This window comes from Ambystoma mexicanum, chromosome 11 (assembly GCF_040938575.1).
Source record: "Ambystoma mexicanum isolate Mex_15411 chromosome 11, UKY_AmexF1_1, whole genome shotgun sequence".
NCBI lineage: Eukaryota > Metazoa > Chordata > Amphibia > Caudata > Ambystomatidae > Ambystoma > Ambystoma mexicanum.
In genome coordinates this window covers 484,164,926-484,185,741 of record NC_090934.1, presented here as the reverse complement: position 1 = coordinate 484,185,741, position 20,816 = coordinate 484,164,926, and the positions used below count along the sequence as shown (strand labels likewise).

General features: G+C 44.7%; 1 protein-coding gene across 5 annotated transcripts in view; it reads left to right on the top strand.

Moving 5' to 3' along the window:
- TTC17 (tetratricopeptide repeat domain 17) overlaps window positions 1-20,816 on the top strand; it is a 2,246,693-nt gene that overhangs the window by 1,236,816 nt on the left and 989,061 nt on the right. For all 5 annotated transcript variants that reach the window (XM_069623328.1, XM_069623332.1, XM_069623330.1 and 2 more), the window contains one exon: window positions 17,997-18,112. In XM_069623328.1, the coding sequence (XP_069479429.1) occupies window positions 17,997-18,112 (116 nt within the window). The remainder of the gene's footprint in view (window positions 1-17,996; window positions 18,113-20,816) is intronic.

Below are 20,816 nucleotides of genomic sequence, written 5' to 3'. Positions count from 1 at the left end.
CACCTCAATGAGTGAGTGTTCCTGCAACAGTGTGGTAAGTGCTCTAAAATTACTCTTGTCATTGGCCGTTGGGGGGGTAAAGTCTTGTCCATTAAAGGGTTGACAACCGCATTGAAATCATCTCCCAGAATTATTTCCCCTTCTGCGTGGTCGGACAGAGCTTTAAATAACTTTGCAAAAAATACAACTTGTTTAGCATTCGGTGCATATATGGAGACTAGGGTGATTCTGCGCCCATCTAAATTGGCCACGACCAATAAGAACCTTCCCTTATTGTCTCGCACCACTTCCAAAATTTCGTGGGGTATAGCCTGTTGTTAAATTCATCGGCAGGCTTCAGGTGGGTTTCTTGAAGGAATAGGAACCCAGCGTCTAGGGAGGCTAATCTATGAAACAAGGCGTTACACTTTAGGGGAGAATTTCAGCTGTGTACATTAAGGGCAATACAATTAACGTTCGGGGACGCCATTCAGGATTCGCTCTGGCATTTGTGGTCCTTTTTAATAACCGGGTTTCATGCTCTCGAGAGGGCTCCCCAGTTCGTCGTCTTTCCCCCCATCCTCCCGGTTGTCCTGTTAGGAAGAATTCTCATTTATGGCTAATTTCCCTCACCTAGTGAGTCCCCCAGCAGCTTTGCTGGACTTCTGGAGTTAATTTTTTTCCACTTGGTAAGAGAGAGCTTTCCCCCCACTCTTACCTGTGTTTTGCTATGTGTTTCTACCTATTTTTGTGATTGTGGACTCTGAAGTACACCAGTTCAGTGGCCCCCTTCGTTTTGTGTCACAGAGCACCTTCAGTGCTGTGGCGCAGGGTTGTCTTTGAGACTTCCCTCGACTCCATTTCTGAGGCGACTACTGTCCCCCAGAAAAGGGTAAAGTTACCATTAACTGTACTTAGTCAATCTACCACAGATTCAGTACACCCCATCTTCCATGGAGTACTTGAAAGGGTTAACTTGTATCCCTTTGTATCTGTACCTAGAGCATTGTTTCGCTCTTTTAACATTTAGACTTGGCTGGTGGCAGTGGTATCTACCCTAACTTTTCTACCGCGATTATATTAGATAAACGTGGTACTGTTCTTGGCTATTATATTAGCCTCGAACATAAACCCGCTTGACCAAATCGTCTTTCTTTTGGCTCCGGTTGGGTTTATTCGCCATTTCTTTTTGTTAAATTCCTTCTTGTGTTTTACTTTGCGCAGCAAACTAGGTTCGCCTTCTTTGTTCACTGTCTTTTGGCGGGCTTCTGCCCAGAAGCCCTCATCAAAGCGTCTGTGTGTCTAGGTGGGCTGAATGTGAGGGAGGGATGTAGTCACCCCCTGCACAGGGTATCCTAAGAAACCCAAGTCACACTTTGTCATGATTGGCTAGGGTAGTTGTCCGGGCTGGACAACCCCCCTGCTGGGTGATTGACAGCCAGTCTGTGTGAATGGGGGTTTTTCACATAAAAGGCAGGTCTCTTCGGCTAGAAGTCAGAGAGTCGCCACTGGAACTACAAGGAACCGAAGAGAAGCAGAGAGAACGACGGCTGCTGCAACTACCCCGTCCCGGTGAAGCCCTGCTGCAGTCCTGAGCTATCTGCCCTTCAACGACTCAGAGAAGATCCAGTTTGGACTCTTCTTCCCTTGAGCTTGGTGGGGATAACCAGCTCATCTTCTACAGCCAGAGGATCCTCTTCCGTGGTCGAAATCGCTGCACACTGCTGTAGTGGTCCGGATAGCCACCTGAAGAGCCTCTCCTGTTTTTAAGGAGCGCACCTTTTATTCCTTATCGCTGCTGCCGGCTTCATCCCTGTGTGGTGCAGACCCCCTTCAGACGTCCTCCTTCACAACGAAGCTCCAGGAATCGTGGGTCTGCGGGAAACCAACAGGAACAACTGCCAGGGCACTAGCTGCACCACTGGAACAAGGTACTGTGTTCTGTTGAGGAAACTGGGTGAATCCCTTTTTTTTATTTCCAAGGCGTGCCCTTGTCTTCCCTCCTTCTTATAACTTTTTCTTCCGAACATTGACAATATCGAAGTACTTTTGGCTACGTTGAATCGTGAACTGTCTGACCGTGTGATCTTCGGCAAGTGGCCCCGGTGTCTTTAGACCCTGGCTCGGCCCTTTGACTTTTGACCTCCTGTCTGAGTTTCTTGATTCTGCCTGCCTAAACAAAATATTGCCTGCGATTTTCGCCTCCAACTCCCTCTGGGTATCTCGGGTGCTAAGTGTGTTTTTGCCCCGGTAGCATTTCATGTCACGGATACGCGTTTGTTTAGTAGACCGAACTGTCAAAAAGTGATCGCAATCGTATTCGCGGTAACGTGTTTTGTTCATAACACCGGTTAATTCAAACACAGGGTACTTACCTTGAGACTTATTGTACAAAGTGAATTGGTTAGTTGTAGTATATTTAACGTGTGGTTTTTATTGAAGTTTAATAGAATTGTTGTGTTTATAACGGTTTAAAAATAAATGTACTTATATTTTTCTACCTGAAACCTTGAGTCAACGTTTGCTTGAGTCACAGTAATTGTGGCCCCTTTGTGTAATCTCTGCTACTGCTCATATACTCTTGAGATAAGCCTGGCTGCTCCGCCACTGCTACCACTCTGACATAATAGTACAGGCTTGTACCAAAGGTAAAACTTGTATTGCCACCTGTAGTCTTAATTGTGTGTAGTGGTCCCTAAGGACACTGCATGGGGTTCTGCCTAACAGATACATACAGAGATGCAATCATTATTACATAGTAATCATTCACAGTATTTAAACAAAAAGCTTAGTTTTAATTGCTTAGCAGGAGGCTTGGTGGACCTCAATCGTTCTTGGGTGTGTGGGAAGGGCATTCCAGTGGGATGCGGCCAGTGTGGAAAAACTAGAACCCCCCCCAGCGCGGACTCTTGTCTTGGGAGTGAGAATCATGTTCGAGTAACCCTTCCTAAGAGGTCTTGCGGCAATGTGTTTTACAATTCTTTGAACAAGGTACGGGGGTGCAAGATCATGGAGACCTTTATGTGCGAGGGCAAGGGTTTTAAAGACGATTCTCTCTTTGACAGGGAGCCAGTGGGCCTGCCTTCTTACTTTGGAGATGTGGTCTTTCCTTAATTAGTTTAGAATGGCTAATTTCTTTATCGTAGTGAAGGGCATCCTATCTGATCCTTTATCATTCCGGGCTTGGTATTGTAGAATAGTAATTTGAGCCCACAGATTCAAGTTATTGGATTCTACAATTCCGATGTTCGCGTCCACCTTTATCAACTTTAAAAGACCCATCAAGGGTCTTCCTATTATACGTTGTATTGCTGGATTGGTGAAGGTGATGTTATCCCTTGCAAACTGGTTGTTGGACTAACCAAGATTCTTGTAGACATACTATATGGAACTTAGCAAGGTCGCATTTTTCCTTTTGGTATAAGTGTGCATGTCCTCTCGAGTTCTATGAGCATAATGATGTCAGTCCATTTCCTTTGGTCATTGGTTGTTACATTTGTGGGTCATTCTGTCGATTCATCCTTTCATTGAAATATTGAGTATCTCGCCATATGAAATGTTTCATAAAGTTTGTTCTTGAGAAGTTATACAGTCTGGTATACTGTCTGTCGTCTCTACCTTCTGGTTGACATTTTTTGGTCCTCAACTGCTGTTGTATTTTCTGGAGTGCATTGATCCAAATTCCACCTTGATAGGTTCACTCGGCCTTCTTGTTCTTGTTTCATCGTTGGTTTCGGATTGGCATCTTTGGTCTTTAATTCATTGAATTTACTGCAGAGGAATCCTAGCTGATATAACTGCTTTTCATGCCGCACAATATAGTCCATTGCCGTCTTAGAATGTAAGTCAATCCATACAATATCCAAAAATTGGTCATCTATAAACTGGACTAACTTCAGATCCTCAGAACATATAGTCTACAGTTGCGGAATTACATGTAGCAGACGCAAGATGTTAGTCCTGTTTAGTATCGGCACATCATGCATATTTTCCATTCTTTCCAATTGCAGTCTGGTCGTACAGGGCTGTCTTCGTGGGTCCATACACGTAGGTAATTTCAATTCAGTTTCATTTTGGAACAATCTCTTCTTATTCTCCTCCTTATTTCTTCGTGGAGTGTTATAGTTTCTATTTTCAATAGTGGAGACCTCATTATCAGACGTTAGGTCGATTATCCCCGAATGGTCATTACATGAGGTGCCTAAATTGGTATCTGATATATCCTCACAGGATAGGTCCACATATCGGGAATCTACTGAGAATCCTTCATCATATTGATCAGTAATTATGAGACGTGTTATTCTCATCAATGTGGATGTTGCGCAGCGATTTTTGTTCTACGTCTGTATAGGTTGAAAGGTTGAGGAATATTTCCTGTTGAATTTGTTCGTCAAGTTGGCTCACCTCCATTCTTTTTTGGTGCATTTCTTGTTTCTGTTTAGTTTTATTGTTCGTATTCTTTGGCATGAAAATATCAAAGGCCTCGTTCTGTTTTGGGCCTTTCGCTGTGTTGTGCATCTTCTCTGCGACTGTCTCTATTCCTTCCTCTATCACCACTATTTTGTTAGATGGATCTTCATGCACTTGTTCAGTTGTTTTTTCCGTCGTATCACCTTGCATCTGCTGACGTCTCTCAATCTCTTTTGTAGTCTCCTTGTTGGTCGTAGTTCGGTATGTATGATGAGGACTCAAAACTTGATATATTGGCTGGTTACTCAAGTGGTTGCCCATTTGTTGCACTCTTGTTTTTCTGGTCGATAGATCTTTTTTGTGTTATTAGCGTTCAGCATTGCAAGTATCGTGCTGGTCATCTGGGCTTTTTCAGCCCGATCGTTCTGACAATCTCGAATAAACTGGTCTGCCACATCACACTTGTTTCTGCTTCCATATTAATCCGATCTTGTATTCTAGCCATGAAAGCCTCTGCATGTATTTGCTTTGAATGAATAAGGGCCAATAGCGTAGCTTGATCTTTTATGGTCTCTATGTTGGATTCATGTAGTTTCAGAAAGATGATCATTGCTTGTGATGTTGTTGCTATCAGCATGTTCTGCAAATCGATCATTGTCGTTGGTATAGGATCTATTTGGCATCCTTGAGATGAACTGCAGTGGCACTTATTCTTCGCTGCTGCCTGCTGGTCCCTTAGATTGAGTGTCTAAACTCTCTGACTTAGTTATGTCACATAGCACAAGTTTGCCATCTTCAGAGGGTGCTGGAGAGTATGAGAATTTCTGTGGCTGAAGTGTAGGGCTTTTAAGGCACGGTGTTGAGGTAGTATGTCTATCTCTATTCTTAATGTCACATCTTTCTCCAAAGACCTATTTCCTTTTCTCGTGATTGCTCATGAGCATTTCAATTTCTGTGATGTCGAATGATAGACGTGCAGATTGTGTAATAGGAGTCAGATTATTTTCTAGCGTAAATCCTTCTGATTTTATTCTTTGCCTGTTTTTTGCCATTGTTGTTTAGCCAGAATGGCTTTATTTTTCTGAGTCATGTCACACTTTATTGGCGGTAGTTCATAACTCTGGTTCTTGCGAAAATGGCACTCACCCGTTCAAGTTTCAGCAGATGAAAAGCAAGGGAGATCTTCTTCCGCTGGAGTTTTCAGTCGTTCTCGCCAGTCAACATTGTGCTTTCAGCACCCTCAGAGCTCAAAGACCACATAGACTCTGCACCACACTCTGCCAAATAATCACGATGAGTCCTAATGTCCAAATATGCGTGGAGTGGATCAAAAGGCTTATCTCCACAGTCTCCGCTCAGTGCTTTGTTGTAGAGCAGTTGCAATTGCTCCGGATTGGCCAATCTCCACAGCAGTCTTTGCTCGGGCTACGATTTTCAGGGGTTGTAAAATGATGGGCTTTGCAGAGAATCGAGGCAGAATCGATGCCACTCAGTGTTGCGTCCCAAACTTCCCAAATGGCAAAACCTCCAAGCACTTTGACACTCTTTCACTATGCTGGTTATTGGCTCTAACCCTTCTTCACGAGGCTGCTTATTTGTTGTAATGCACGTGTATTCACCAGGAAGTGACAGACCACAGTATGACCAACAGAGAGGTGCTCAGTCGCGCCGCGACGATGATCACACCAACACTGCCGTATTAATGGCAAGCCGAAAGACCGCAGTCCGAAGCAGTAGCTCGGGTACTGCAACTAACTGCAACTCACGGCTTGGCGGCTCCACAGCTCTGAGGGCAAGTCGTGACCAAGTCGTAAACCATTACGGCGTATGCCAGTAGCAGTTTCTGGTTGCTCAGCTCTGTTCGACTCGAAGACTAGAGGAACGGACCTGTCAAGCCACAGTGAGAGGAAACCGAAACAGAATCAGGACAGAGTTTCTCAATCAGCAGCTTCTGACAGTGAAATCCAGGAGAGATTGTATGTAACTGGCATGGATAGCCTCTTAACACCTTTTAAGGTTCTTAAAACAAGGGGAAAAAAGCGAGGATACCTCGCAAAGTTCTTGCTCTGACCAAAGATAAAGGGGGGAGGTTGGCCTTCCAGATGTATGTTTATATTATGAGGCCACCCAACTTAGAATTCTGATCCCTCATTTACGGGCCCAAAGAGACATACAATGGGTAGACCTGGACAATGTCCGTCTTAGGCCGGCTACTGTAGGAGAATGGTTATGGGTATCTAGGGGAAGGCTCCCCCGGTGAGTCAGAGAATACCCCATCCTAGGGACAATTTGGAACATCTGGCATCAAGGCCAGGAGATGGATGGAGTAACAACATGGCCCTCTCCACTGAGTCACACTTGGGTGGCAGGTGTGAGACCTCATTCCAAATCCGGAGAGGTTTCAGAGATGGTACTAGGCCTGTCTGGAAAGAATAGGGCAACTGTGGAAGGATGGTACATTTATTACATTAACAGATTTGCAATAAGCACTGGGGATCGGTCGGCTGTCGGTATTCTAGTACCTACAATTGAAAGGGGTGATTACAGCAGAGGTTTGGAGGGAAAGGATACAGAGGGACCTCACTCCCCTTGAGAAACTTTTGGACGCCAGAATGGATATGAGGGGTCTGATCTCTTAACTGTATGGGGCATTAGTAGAGATGGGTTGGCGGGGTCCACCGATGAAGTAAGCACTTGTCGGCAGAGAGACCTGGGCACCGTTATCAGCCTCTCACTGTAGCATATATTATGTAGGGGTGGTTTTAAGGTATCTATCTTGTGCCAATGCAAACTCCACGCGATTAAACATTGTAATTGGTTATTTATAACATTTGCACAGGTGGCAATGCGATCCAGTCAAGCTTTCCAAAATGTATTGGGACGTTAGCCCGCTTTGTGGGTGTGAATGTGTGGCAAGGGCAGACTACTGGCACATGTGGTGGGGTTGTTCAAGTTTTCTGGGATGAGGTCCTGGGCTGGATTAAACCCTTGGATGGGATCTCTCTGGATAAGTGCCCAATGTTGGTCTTGTTTTGATTAGAGGAAGTTGATGAAGAATATATCCGACCCACACATATGGTTCACTCCTTATTACTGGCGGGAAGGGTATGTTTGGTGACACATTGGAAAAGGGTCTTACTCCTAAGTAAGGGGGAATGGATCAACACAGTTAAGAACATTTATGTGATGGTACGAGTAACTGCATTTATACATGGGAGAGTTGGCCCCCCTCGAAAAGGAATGGGCAGAATTGTGTAGCTCATACATGCCCTCCACCATGGGAGTACCTTGAGCAAGATCGGGTGGATTGCTGGGGACATTTCTTGAGGATGGTGAAAGGACAATGTAATGTTGGTGTGAATATAAGGTCATTAGACTCCCTTGAGAGGTCACCAGGGGAACGGGCGATATTATGTTGATCAAGGAAGAACATGTATGTTATTAAGAGGGTTTATGAAGTCACACAGAAAATGTATGTTACATTTTTTACATTTGAGGCTGGGGAGAGGGGTTGGGTGGGGGGGGGGGGCTGTCAGGATTTTGTGGTTTTGGCCTATGTTGAAGTTAACCAGTTTGAACATGTAAGATGGCCATGTATAATTTTGAAATGTGAAAAACCTAATAAAAATAAAATAAAACAAAGGGATGTAATGGAAGGGGTGCAAAAAGCAAAGTCCCTCTGGTCACCAAAAAGATATCAAGATATCAAGAAATCAAAAAAAGATCAGGGGGGAAACGCAAAAATTTGAGGGGCCCCACAAAATGACCATAGAATCCCCAAAATATGAATTCGGACTTAACAGGCTTTACTTGCCTACAAACGTTTGGACAGGTTAAAACAGCAACATATTGGGATGGGGGCTCTATAGATGTCTATCAAGGGAAAGTGCAAAAAGAAACTCTTTCCAGACACTCATCACCTTTAGCCCCAAAGTAGATGCAGGGGTATCTAATCCACCCCTGGATGGTAGATCAGAAGGAGGAGGCAGACTTGTTTTTGTCATTCGTACTAATGTTTTATTGAAATAAGAAAAGGCCTAATCTCTGGGTTTCCCTGCCTAACAATCGGATGTGAAGTCCAAAGCAAAAAGGTCTGGTCTCCATATTCTCACTAAATCCAAGACAGACACCTTGGTGTCAGCATGACACTGGAGATATGGTTTCTACCAAGTCTGGGAGTTACAGGATGTCAGACCAGAGGAGGTCCCACGTCATCAACTAGATGTTGGATATTGGGGTGGTAGCACCCTCCAGTAGTCCACTGTCCAGCCTAATGGTGCTGGTACCAAAGGCAGGTACCTCTGATTTGAGGTTCTGTATATATTCGAGAGCTCTAAATGCTATTACCAAGACAGATGCCTGCCCTTTACCATGAATCAATGAGTTGATAGACAAGCTCAAATATCCTGCAGTAAGAATGCCAAGGAGAAGCTGCATTTTCAATAGCTATGGTTTTTTAGAAGTTCAGGAGAATGCCCTTTGGGAATAGAATACACTGGCTACTTTCCAATGAATGGTCAATCTCTCAAGTGGTTCTTATGGACCTGGTACTGAACATGGTTTTCTATATATTATTAAATTGATTTCATTTTCTTTTGTGTTATTAAGAAATGAATAAAATGTGCTATTAAAAAAAGTAAGCTGCAAATTCAGTAACAAGTGATGAACGAAAAGGTAAGTAATAAACCAGTTAGAAATCAGGCAATCATTATAAAGAACATCAAAACACATTACACTGTCTTGTAAAAATAAAGCCCTGTATGCAAGGCTCAATTCGAGGGAACACAAGGGTGGACGGCATCCACCCACTCAATTCAGAGGTTGGACGCTGTCCTCCAGGTGGGTTTTCAATTAATTAAGACAAAGAGCCTTCCTGGGATTCGTACTGAGTTCACACGGTTCAGAAACCAAAAACTTTACCTCGAGGCCACAGGCGTCTTTAAGCAAAGGATTGTTTAACACTCCTATTGACACTTTGCTGTACAGGATACGTGTTCTTGCACATTTTAAGATAAACAGTGCAAACCGTTTCTATTTAGAAAGAAATGTTTTAAGAAAACATATCTTGGCAAATGCTTATTTGTCCTGTGCACTTATTTGAGTTAGAGAAGAAACCCTAAAATTAAACATGTACATTTCTTTCACTTTGCGGTTACTGCCTGTGATGTCACTTCCCCTGCATACGTTGGAGTCCCCCCACTTTATTATTTTTTTTTTTAGGACTTGAGCCCTGCCAATACTTCAGTCCTTTCATGCTGAAATAGATTGAAACCCATGGCCCTCAATGTCACAAGTCACAAAGTTGGTAATTCGTAGGTAGAGTCTTTTAGGAAGATAGAACAAAAGGGTGGCAAATCCAACATGTAGGTGTGTCTCAAGTAGTGAAGAGCAAAGCAAGAAAAGTTCAGGCAACTTCTAGGACACCATGCAGGTGGGAGACTATGCAGAACACTGATCAGGTGGAGGAAGGCACCCTCTGGGTGAAGACAAAGAAGCTGGTCCTGAAAGACTACGGTTTGTGCTAGAGAGCTGGATCTGCACGGGATGGCCTCTTTTCTCACCAGTTGAGGATCTCTGGATTCCCAAGTTGGAATTCGGTACAGCGGGATTGCCCGTGCTGGAGATGGTCAGTGAATAGGATGGTCCTGCAACACTTCTGCCGGCTTACAAGGTCTTGATCCTCGAGCAGAGGTTGAGACTCATTCTTCTCATTGGTCTCATTGGTTGATTCATCGATGAAGGCATTCAGTAGGTCAAATAAAGGACCAGGGCTTTGCCAGGACTTGGTTTGAGGCAATGCTGGTTAGCTGCAGTGATGCTCCAGAGGTCTTCAGCAGGATTCTCCTCTTCAAAATGGAAGTGGATCCAAGGATGATCTGCAGAATAGCTGCAGGAGTCCTTCCTTTCATCCTAAGTTTGAGCTGGAGTCTCACAAGAGCCCACAAATAGCCAGGATCTGCAGCATTCAAATGGGCAAGAGCTGTCCAATCATGGACAGCATCTGGTCACCACATTTGCCTAGCAATAGACACATTGGTCAGGGTGTAGACTGGGACCGGGCAGCCCCAACCTTGTATCCGGCCAGAGACACATACCGCTGCTTTGCCCAGGAAATCCAGGGCATTGCTTGCAAAAGGCCTTATAATACATGGCATATGTGGCCCTGAGAAGGCTGCAAGAAGTCCAAAAGACAAAATGACTAAAGGACTATTCAAAATCTTGTGGCATGGTCATTTTAGAGTATACGGTTTTCTAAAAGGTATTATGCAGTAAAATGGGAAATTGCAGGCAAGAAATGTCAAAAACACAGTTGAAAAATAGCTGCTGCCACCAGCCTGTCTTGTACACATCATGTAAGTAACAGAATGTAAATTTAAAAGCAGGAAAAGGGATACATATTATCCCTACTGTACCTCACTGTTAGATGATGTGCACAGTGTAAAATAAGTTAAGCATTTCGCAGTGAGGGACAGAAATTAGATAATAAGATGGCTACACTGGACTATTTTTTATTTATTTTATCATCAGTGAAAAAGCATAGCATATTAACTTACTGCCGCTTCACTTGCTACCGGGTTTAAAGAATATTGTGATCAGGCGATCGTCACTTAAACTCTAGCTTGTGATGGTGCTTATTGCCAGGCTTTAAACATGGGAGGGATGTAGATAATGGTGCTACTACGATTCGAACTACTGAACGCAACCTAAGAGCAATGAGTAGACATGAGATATGACAAAGATGACATCAAACGACTGGAAGACATGGGAATCTGTAGAAATTAACGAAAAAAAAATATTTCTCCGAATTTCAGCTGAATAAAAATTACTTATTCTGTTTGATTATAGTGAACAAGATGAAAAGAGGTTCCAGGGGTGTCCCCTGCACCCTTGTTCACTATAATTGCATCAGGGTTTGTGGGGGTGTCCTTTTCGACCTAAACAATAAAGGACCCTTCATTGCCAGTTCCCATTCACGTAAGTGAAGGGAACCAGCGTCAGAGGAATGGGGGAGTTCTCTCGGGAAAGTGGTACAGATTTACACAGACAACACGATGTTGCTGTTTTACATCCACAAGCAAGGGGGGACCAGGTCCACACAGCTTTCCAAGGAGGCCCAAGCCCTTTGGCATTGGGCCCTGCAACGGAACATGTTTCTTATTCCCCTCCATCTGCTGGGGCTCCACAACACTCTGGCGGACTCCCTCAGCAGGGAGTTGTGCTCTTGTCACGAATGGGAGTTGCACAACGACGAGCTGCACCTATTGGTTCAGGAGTGGGGCACCCCGGAGATGGACCTGTTTGCCATCTGCAACAACAGCCGCTGCAAAACCTTTGCTAGCCGGTTTCCCCACCGGGACAGTTTGGGGGATGCTTTTATGTGCCCATGGGAGGGGGCATTTCTGTATGCATTTCCCCCAATTCCTCTGGTGCCACGAGTCCTACACACTTTCAAACAGTATTGGTGCAGACTGATATTAGTGGCTCCTGCGTGGCCAAGACACTATTGGTATTCGGACCTCCTGGCTCTTTTGGCGACAGCTCAATTCAGACTGTCCCCGCACCAGTCGCTCTTGTCCAGGAACCAGGGAACGGTTCTGTACCACAAGCTGACAGTCTGATTCCTGTGTTCCTAGATTTCGGGACCCTTTCCCTCCCACAGGATTTCCAGGAGGTGCTGGCTAAGGCAAGAGCTCCGGCCAGTCTTAAATGCTACAAGAGCAAGTGGAAGCGTTTCCAGGTGTGGTGCAGGAACCATCACCTTCGTCCCCAGACCATCAGGCCAGAGGAACTGCTGCCATATCTCTTGTCCCTGGCAGAGTCGGGCTTGACGCACTCCTCAATTAGAGTGCAGCTAGCCACAATCTCAAGATACTGCCGGTCCTCGGGAGGGCCTTCCCTCTGGTCTCATCGGCTAGTGAAAGAATTCCTACGAGGACTGTTTCGTTCATTCCCTCCAATCCGCAGCCCTCACCAGCCTGGGAACTCAACATACTGCTTACAAGGCTTATGAGACCCCCCCTTTTGGAGCCCATGCACAAGGCGTGCATCAAGCACCTGTCGTGGAAGACCGTGTATTTGGTGGCAGTTACTTTGGCGAGACGAGTAGTGGAAATACACGTATTGTCATCAAAACCACCTTATTTGACGTTCCACAAGTCCAAGGCTGTATTGTGACCTAATCCAAAGTTCATACCTAAGGTACCTTCATCCTTCCACCTTAAACAGCAGGTGGTGTTGCTAGTGTTCTTTGGCTCTCCTGCATCTCCGGCGGGGCGCACCCTGCACATGCTGGATGTGGTGCGTGCCCTCAAGCACTACGTGGCCCGCACAAAGTCGTTCCGTTTAACAGATCAACTGTTTCTGGCATTTGGACATACAGGGCCCGGCAAGGCTGTCTCCAAATCTTCGATTGCTTGATGGATTGCGGCCTGCATCTCATTCTGCCACCAGAAGGTGGGTAAATCGCTTCCGGGCAGACACTGGGTGCATTCCACTAGAGCGGTGGCCACGACCACTGCATTCCTCTCCGGGGTCCCGCTGCCAGACATCTGCCGCGCAATCACCTGGAGAACGGTGCACACATTCACCAGATTCTACTGTGTCAACAGGGATTCCGTAGAGGAGTCTAGAGTTGGCCAGGTAGTTCTATGAAAACTGTTTGCATAAGGTTGGTAAGTCTCCTGTGGTAAGTGATATGGAGAGCTCCTCCACCCGTGCGCTTTTATTTTTACTGCTTTGTAATCTATTTACAGCATATGAATCTATGAAATAGCCAATTCTGGAGAAGGAACAAGTTACTTACCTGTAAATCCTGTTCTCCAGCATTGGTATCTTTCATAGATTCACATGCGACCCTCCCTCCGACCCCTCATGGCTCGTCGTTTGGCTCTTTCTGCCACTCACGTGCGCTTACCAAATCTGAAGATGGCCGACAAGGGAGGAGCTAAGGGAGTGTTACCTATTGGCAGTATGACCCAAAACGACGACTGTAGAGCATTGACTGACATATCAGTTTCATTTAAACTGCTCTATTTTACAGAGGATTCCCAGCCTAACGACAGGGAATATTCAAAGCATGTGAATCTATGAAAGATAACAATGCTGGAGAACAGGAGTTACAGGTAAGTAACTTGTTCCTTATAAGCAAAGTATTGCTGCTGCTATCTTGTACGAGCGTGAAGCCGGTTACAATTTTCACAATATGTGGTTGCACAAACTTGAAATTACCATGTGGAGGAAATTGCACAGACTTTCCTCTACAGGCCGTTCGGTTAGAACTGGGCTTAAACTCCTTGGCAGCGAGCGTGCGTATTAAAAGGATTACTGTATATTAAGGCTCCGTCTATGCCAACCTATCCATTGTTGGCCCTTGTAGGCACTGCTATAAAAGGCAATAGAGGTAAAATTTTGGATGTATTCAAGAGTCAATGAAAGATGGGTTTATCTATTTGGGATAAAGACTATTTTACACTGAAGTAGGCATTACTAACAAAATCGAGCATGGGTCTGGTGCACGAGTCGTGAGCATGTCGCAAGCCTAAAAAGTCTGGGTGGTGCTTTGAAGATGGACTTTACATTACCTGACTCCTCAGCGTTATTTGATAGTTTCCATTTCCTTATACAAGAGTTTATTTTTTTTTTTGCAACTCTGATTGAATCAGATTCCCAGGCTAGCGGTCTGTGGATCGTGGAACGTCATTGAAAAGCACAAACGTATTACTGCCTATGTAAGAACATAAACGTTCCTAAAAGTGATAGGCACATTTTGACATCACGTAAGACCTTAGATTATATTGGTTCCATCTGGGGAAATGTGTTTATAATTTAGACAGCATAATGACAGATGAGATTTGGAATCTGTCTTGCCGGCACACAAATGTCTTTAGTTCTTGCTGTAGGCAGACTATGGTTGGCACTGGAAAAATAATTCAACACAGTTGCCGTTTTTGGAAATCTTACTGGGGCTTGCTTGATAACTTTGTTTCATGTAATGTGATAAATGTAAAGAGATAATATATTTGTTAAATGCGTATGTATAGCATAGTGTTTAAAGGTGTATATGTAGCCTGTCAGTTACTTTACCAATAATAAATAGATGTTTTATATTAGTGTGGACATTTTATTGTTAAAATGAGTCACACTTATTAAATAAAATAAAACCATGTGGCCTGATCAGTGCCCCCAAAATAGAAAATCTTCAATCTAAAGCAAAAAGGGTTTACTTAACTTCAAAAGTTAATGTTTATGTTAAAGGATATTTGTACCGTGCACTATCACCACCGGAGTGGTCAGGGCAGGTTCTAAACAGCAGAAATGTGGTTCTTCAATAGATCTTTAAGGGGGAAAAATAACAAAAAGAATAGCCTCACTTTGTCAAAATTTGTTTCAGGGCATTGGAGAAGCCATCAAAAGTACTGTGGGATTGTAAGAGTAATGTGTAAAGGTGAAAATAAGGATTTCTGCTGTAATGTTTGGATATTACCAGTTATCGGTATGGTCCCAAAAACTAAAAATACTCTCACTGAGAGAATATGCAATTCTTTCATTATTTAAACCATTCCTAGTCTTAGGGACATTGTTCTATAGCCCTCTAGTGATGGATGTAAAACCATCTAACTTAACAGTAAGACAGGATTTCCAACCAAAAGATTGACCAAACTCTAAAGATTACAATGACCGAGCAGTCACGCTTCAACCAAGGGAGGTGGTAGGCTGGCAAGGAGGTACAATTTGTCCCAATAGTTGCCCTCAAAGAATACATCACACTGGAAAATGTACACTTTATTATACAAGTGCTTTGGGTTAAACAAATAACACGCAGTACGACATTGTGCATGTGTACAAACAGTAAAGAGCCATTGGTCAGCAATTCACACTTCTGAAGTAAAGGTGTGACCATTACCTGGTGTAAATTCAGTACCCAGAAGGTGCTATCTGGTAGTAAGAAAAAAGGAGCCCTAGACAGTGATAAAAAAAATGTATACAGTCATGTACAGCACACAAAATGCTAACCCATGAACAGTAACTGAAATCCCCTAAACCTCCAACACAGTAAAGGTTTTACTGCACATGTAGTCCATATGCTAGATACAGTACGCAGATTGACTAAGAGGAGTTGGTACTATCCCAGGAATACCCAAAAAGGCCAATCAACCTCAGCGCAGGGCTTGGCTTACAGTACCAGACCTGAATGGGATCATTACACTCCTGGAAATAGTGACACAAACTAACCAGCGTTTAGACATTGTCACACAACACATTTCCCTAGACAGGAGAACAATGTAAGGATTTAAAAATAAATAAAATAAAGTGATATCTGCTAAGTCTATTTGTTTTGTGAAAAGCTCCAGAGACCTTAGTAGGGATGCTGGTGGGGAAGGAGGGGGAGCATACACATGTTTGTGTTCAAGTAAGTGCCTTCCAAAATAATTTTAGTTGAGTTTCAGTTGTCAAAATGTTCCTGTAGGACTTGCCGGTACAAACACAATCGCTAGAACAGCTGGAAAGTCAGGTGAGTCTGCGTTTCACCCCACAAGTTTGGCCCAAGTTACAACCAACCCACAGGAAAACCAGAGGGGTCTCCTCCCAGCCCCCTGAACAGTCCCAGGTTTAAAGCGGAGAAGATCCAACAATTAAGAAATTCGGGCCAACTTAAGTGAATGGCCGATACGCTGTAGACTGGTGACCTGCAGATCCTCACTACTGCAAATACCCCTGATGGGAAATCTGACTAACAATGCAGCAGCCCAGCACCCAAGGTTTTGTACCCTGAGTGCCAAATTTGGAGAGATTGTCTCGAGAATAGTGAAACAACCCAGTGAGTACAAAGCTTCTTTAACTGGTGAGTTTCAGGATCCGTAACCAGGCACTTGAAGCCCAGACCCAGCTGCCTCAAAGGAATGAAAATCGGCCTTCCCAGGAAGGCGCCGGACAGCCATGAATGGAAGCAACAGCAAAGGAAGCTCCAGGGGAGACATATGTACCTACCTAGGCTGATCTGCACGCTTGAAGGGTAAACCGTAGCAGACAGCATGTAGAAAACTTTCCCACAGCAGGAAAGAATGGAGGTGACCCAAGACTGACCAGTGGTGTCTTGCCACTCCTCCGTATGGCTGAGGCTTCCCACCTCGAGATGCTGGGTCTGCAAGAGTAAAACTTCCCAGAAACAGTTACTGAAGGGTTAATCTGATTCAGCCAGTGTGATGAGAACCAGGACGACAAAGGGGGATATCCCAGGCAGGATGTCAAGCAGCCAAAAGAAGACACCAAAGCTAAGGACAAATAATGCAGCGCCAAGTCAGGATGGCCCAACTTTGGTTCCCGAGATTCAGCATCCCATCTTTGTAGCACATTTTACAGCCATTCATGTGACAATTGGCAGACTCCAGGAGTGCACAGAGTCTCCCCTATAAGCAGTCACTCACGGGTTGCCCTAAGCAAGCCATCCAATCCTACACCAGGCAGACAAAGATTTCGACTGCCAGGTAATCAGTCTGGCTCTAAAAGCCACCTAACCAGCAGGACTACCCAGCTACAGGTGTCAACCAGAGTTCGTACTAACTGCAGTAAAAAAAAATATGTGATTAGAGTTTGTGTATTGGCTGTCCGGGGTAGAGAACCAGTCAACTCTTTCCAAATAACTGCAGTGTGTAGGGCTGGGGTCAGAGGGAGCCCCTGTGTGCATGACTACCATTTTGGGCCTCCCTCATGGTTCCCACAAACAAAGAGATGGTCTCATCCAAAATGTTCGGAGTATGACTGAAATAAATTCAATGGAGCCCCAGTGGCTCCATACTGATACATATGACTACTAATTTGGTGAACACGGCTGCCAACATTCTAATACAGCTGGCTACAAGTCTACTCCATAACACCATTGCATGTAGGTATAATCACCCTAACAACATAATGGGTTGCTTAAAAACTACCACTGGTTTTAGGAGTCAAATGGGCTACCATAGGACATTATAAAGAAAAGAGATGCAGTGGTAGGGTCATCTTGTATTGAAGTCCCTCTGATCACCAAAATAATGTGGAAGATCAAGCGGAAAAAACAAAATGTTTAGGGGTCCCACATAATGGGACTTTAGAAACCCAAAAATTAAATTTTATCACAGCTGAGGATGGGATTACATTTAAATTTTGCAGTATTCTCCATTTCCACCTTGCACCAAAATGAGGGGAAAGGAGGGTTGTTGTCCCTCATTTGTAGGCCCAACAAACGAGCAAGGGAACCTCTTGAGGAGAGTTGTATGCAGTGGGAGATGGTTAAGGAGTGTCTGGAGTCTTTACGGTTATTGCTGGAGGACAATCTGGGTCAAACAAATGGTCAATAGTGGTTTCACATTCTGTATGTATGATGTAAAAGATGAGTTAGGATGTTACTGCTTTTCTTTAAAATATATTCTTGCAAGATTATTATTAGCCCTTAGAGTGGTCTGTTTCTTGAAAAATAAATGGGTGTAACATTTTAGGAACTGGTGGGAGAAGGAGCACAGTGGAGACAGACATAAGAAAGGTGCGAGAACCACAGATGAAAACATGAGAAACTGTCCTTACTCCTCCAGAAGTCAAACCTGAACGTTCTTATTTTTCATTGTTCTTAGGATGAGCAGGAAAAACTGTGGCCTAAACGAACAGACTGTGCTAAATCCTTCCCCTCAATTCCTTCTACAGAAGATCTTCCAACATATTTTCTACCTCCTGAAAACAGAGGGCTAGGGTGAGTATGTACTGCATGTTTTGGTTTCTTAAAATTAAGGAATTCAGACAAGAAATTCTGTTGAAAAAGATTAATTCTGCAAAGGTGGCCAGGAACACTTATCTTTGTCCTTTGGTCATCCACAAATCTCATTGACTCGTTTATAAACAGATGGCAATTTTATGTCAATGCCTGCTGGGTCGCCTCCGTCTTTGGGGTATTGAAGACTTTGTCTCCAAGTCCAGGATTCAATGCTGCTTGGTTCATCTCTTCAGCAGGATTGCGAGCTTTGCTTCCAAGTTCCACGCTTCAGTGTGCTTCAATTCAATCTCACTATTTTTGTTTGCTAAGAACTTAACCTTGAATTTCCAAAGTTCAGTGCTTAATAGTGAAAGCAAGCGTCCCCAACCAGCACGATCCTCCCCTCAATAAGAGACAATGAAGGACTCTCCCAAAATGGGAATAAGGCCAAGACAGAGTGCGGGTGAGCGTAAATGGGAGTTTATCAATCAGAATTGGGCATGCAAAGAACTCTGCAAACTCCGAGAGCGCTCCGTCTGACAATAGCAAAGACAGGCGTATATATTTACAAAAAACGTCATCAAAACCTACATACTATAGGGGGCACAAGTTCATTGGGATTGGGTGGCGACGACTAACTATAGGTGCTGCTGCGGTGTGGTTGGTCTTGGCTGGAGGACGTCACTGGTCACCCTCGTGGGCTGGGCTGGGCCTGGCAGGTCGGCTTGAGTTCATCCGGGCGGTGTTGGTGTGCCGAGGCGGCTTGTGGCAGAGATGAATGCCTTTTCTGACTTACTTGCCCTCTGCCATGCACACCGCAGTCATTCAGTCATTTACAGTTCTATTCTCTTTAGTAAATCTTTCAATAGGTTAATGCAACACAGGAGGAATGCACCTTGTGAGGGGTCTGGAGGTAATATATCGAGGCCTGATGACTCGTGATCTGTTGACTGGGACCGTAGGTCGAGGGGCTAAGCTTCGGGGACTGGGGCGGGTGGTACAGGTCTTTCTGTCTTGTTAGAAGTGGTTATGGATGTTTCGCTGTGTGTTGTCAAAGTGTTGGGTGTCCTGATTGCACAGGGCCATAAGTCTGAGACAGTCCGGTGGGTTGTGGGGTTTACGAGGGGGCGCTTGAGTTTAAACTAAGGTTTACTGCTGTGCTGTAAATAATGCAGGTGGCTGGCCGCGGCCTTGGGTGCTGCAGTGGGGCTACAAGTCTTTGAAGCGGCTCCAGTCGGGCCGGGGGAGGCGTGATAACGCAGAGCGGGGCTCTGTTCTCATGTCTTGGCAGCCTTCTGAGGGAGGGAGGGGGATACATCGAGACCTTGTACGCTTTCACAAAGGTATCTCCCTCGTGTGTTGCCGAATATAGGTAAAGACATCGCAAACATTTGAATACTTTCTATAATACTTATTAAAAATCACTTCAAAACTAGCAGCTACAGTGTTTTGGTTACATATACAGTCGCAGTAAATGAGGTAGTGGTTAGATCAGTGGAGTACATAGAAAACGACCCGCCACGGTACGTGACGGTGGTGGCATATGAGGGGCTCAGACATTCACACATGATAAGTGCACTCTCGCGCATTCTTTACATGAGTTCATAGTATAGTTGCATCCGCTTTCTCGTGTACTCTAGCAGCATTAGCTTTAGTTATGGCGCGAAACCATGTGAGGTAGGCTGCCCAGTGATACACGCAACGAACAGATCCCTGGAGCGTTCCTTTATCATTAGTATCCACCTGCAATGATGTGAGCTCGCCATAGCTTATATCATGGGAGCGTACTCTCTCATTTTAATACATTCTACAGGCGTGTGTATTTTGTGGAAGGAAGAAATAATGCAAGAGGTCCTGACATTAATATATACATATATATAAAGGCTGTCTGCCATCAGAGGACCATTTTACTGTTCTTCTCATTGTTCAAGCCTGCTGGCCGGGTCATGCTGATAGTGATGGTACACTGCGGGAGGTGAACTGTTACAATGTTAGAATATTGCGCTAGCTCATGTCCGTCTTGTTCGTGGGAACGTGCTCGCAGCGGATCTGCCAGGGTGCTGCGGCAACAGGGATGTTCTCCAAGGGTGGGGGCCGCGCTACAGTGCGCTGAGCTCACACCATCTTTACTGGGCAAGGAATGGTTTTTGGGCCTAGCTAAATTTGTGTTGTAATCAATACATGTGGGCATTCGATATGTGTGGGCAATGTCTCCAGTGGGTGAGCCCTCCACCACCTGGGCCCGGGTGGCATGAGGGAACGCCCAATGGGCCATAGCCCTCACCTGGGGAAGAAACGCAGGCGAGAGGGGTCTCTTGGACCAGTCCTCCCCTACAATAGTTTAATAACTTTCACAGTGCATTGTGGGGTTTGCCTCCCGTTTTCTCAAGTTCAGTGCATTCCAATTCTTTCACATTTTTCTAATGAACATCAGGAACTTTGCCTCAAAGTTCCATGGTGCTGTGTTTCTCAGTTAATTTTCTCAGTTTGCTCTAGATACTTCCTTCATCTTGCAGCCGGCAGCACTTCTCCATTCAACCTCTTTCTTAATTTTGCTCTATGAATGGCCACTGTGCTCTCTGGCAATTTCAGCAAGGCTCCATTTGGTTTCCTCAGTTGGCGTTTCACCGGCCTCTTCCTCTGATGTTTTCTTTCAGTCACTTAAAGGATCGTTTCTGTGAAAAGTTTTAATCGCCAACCATCA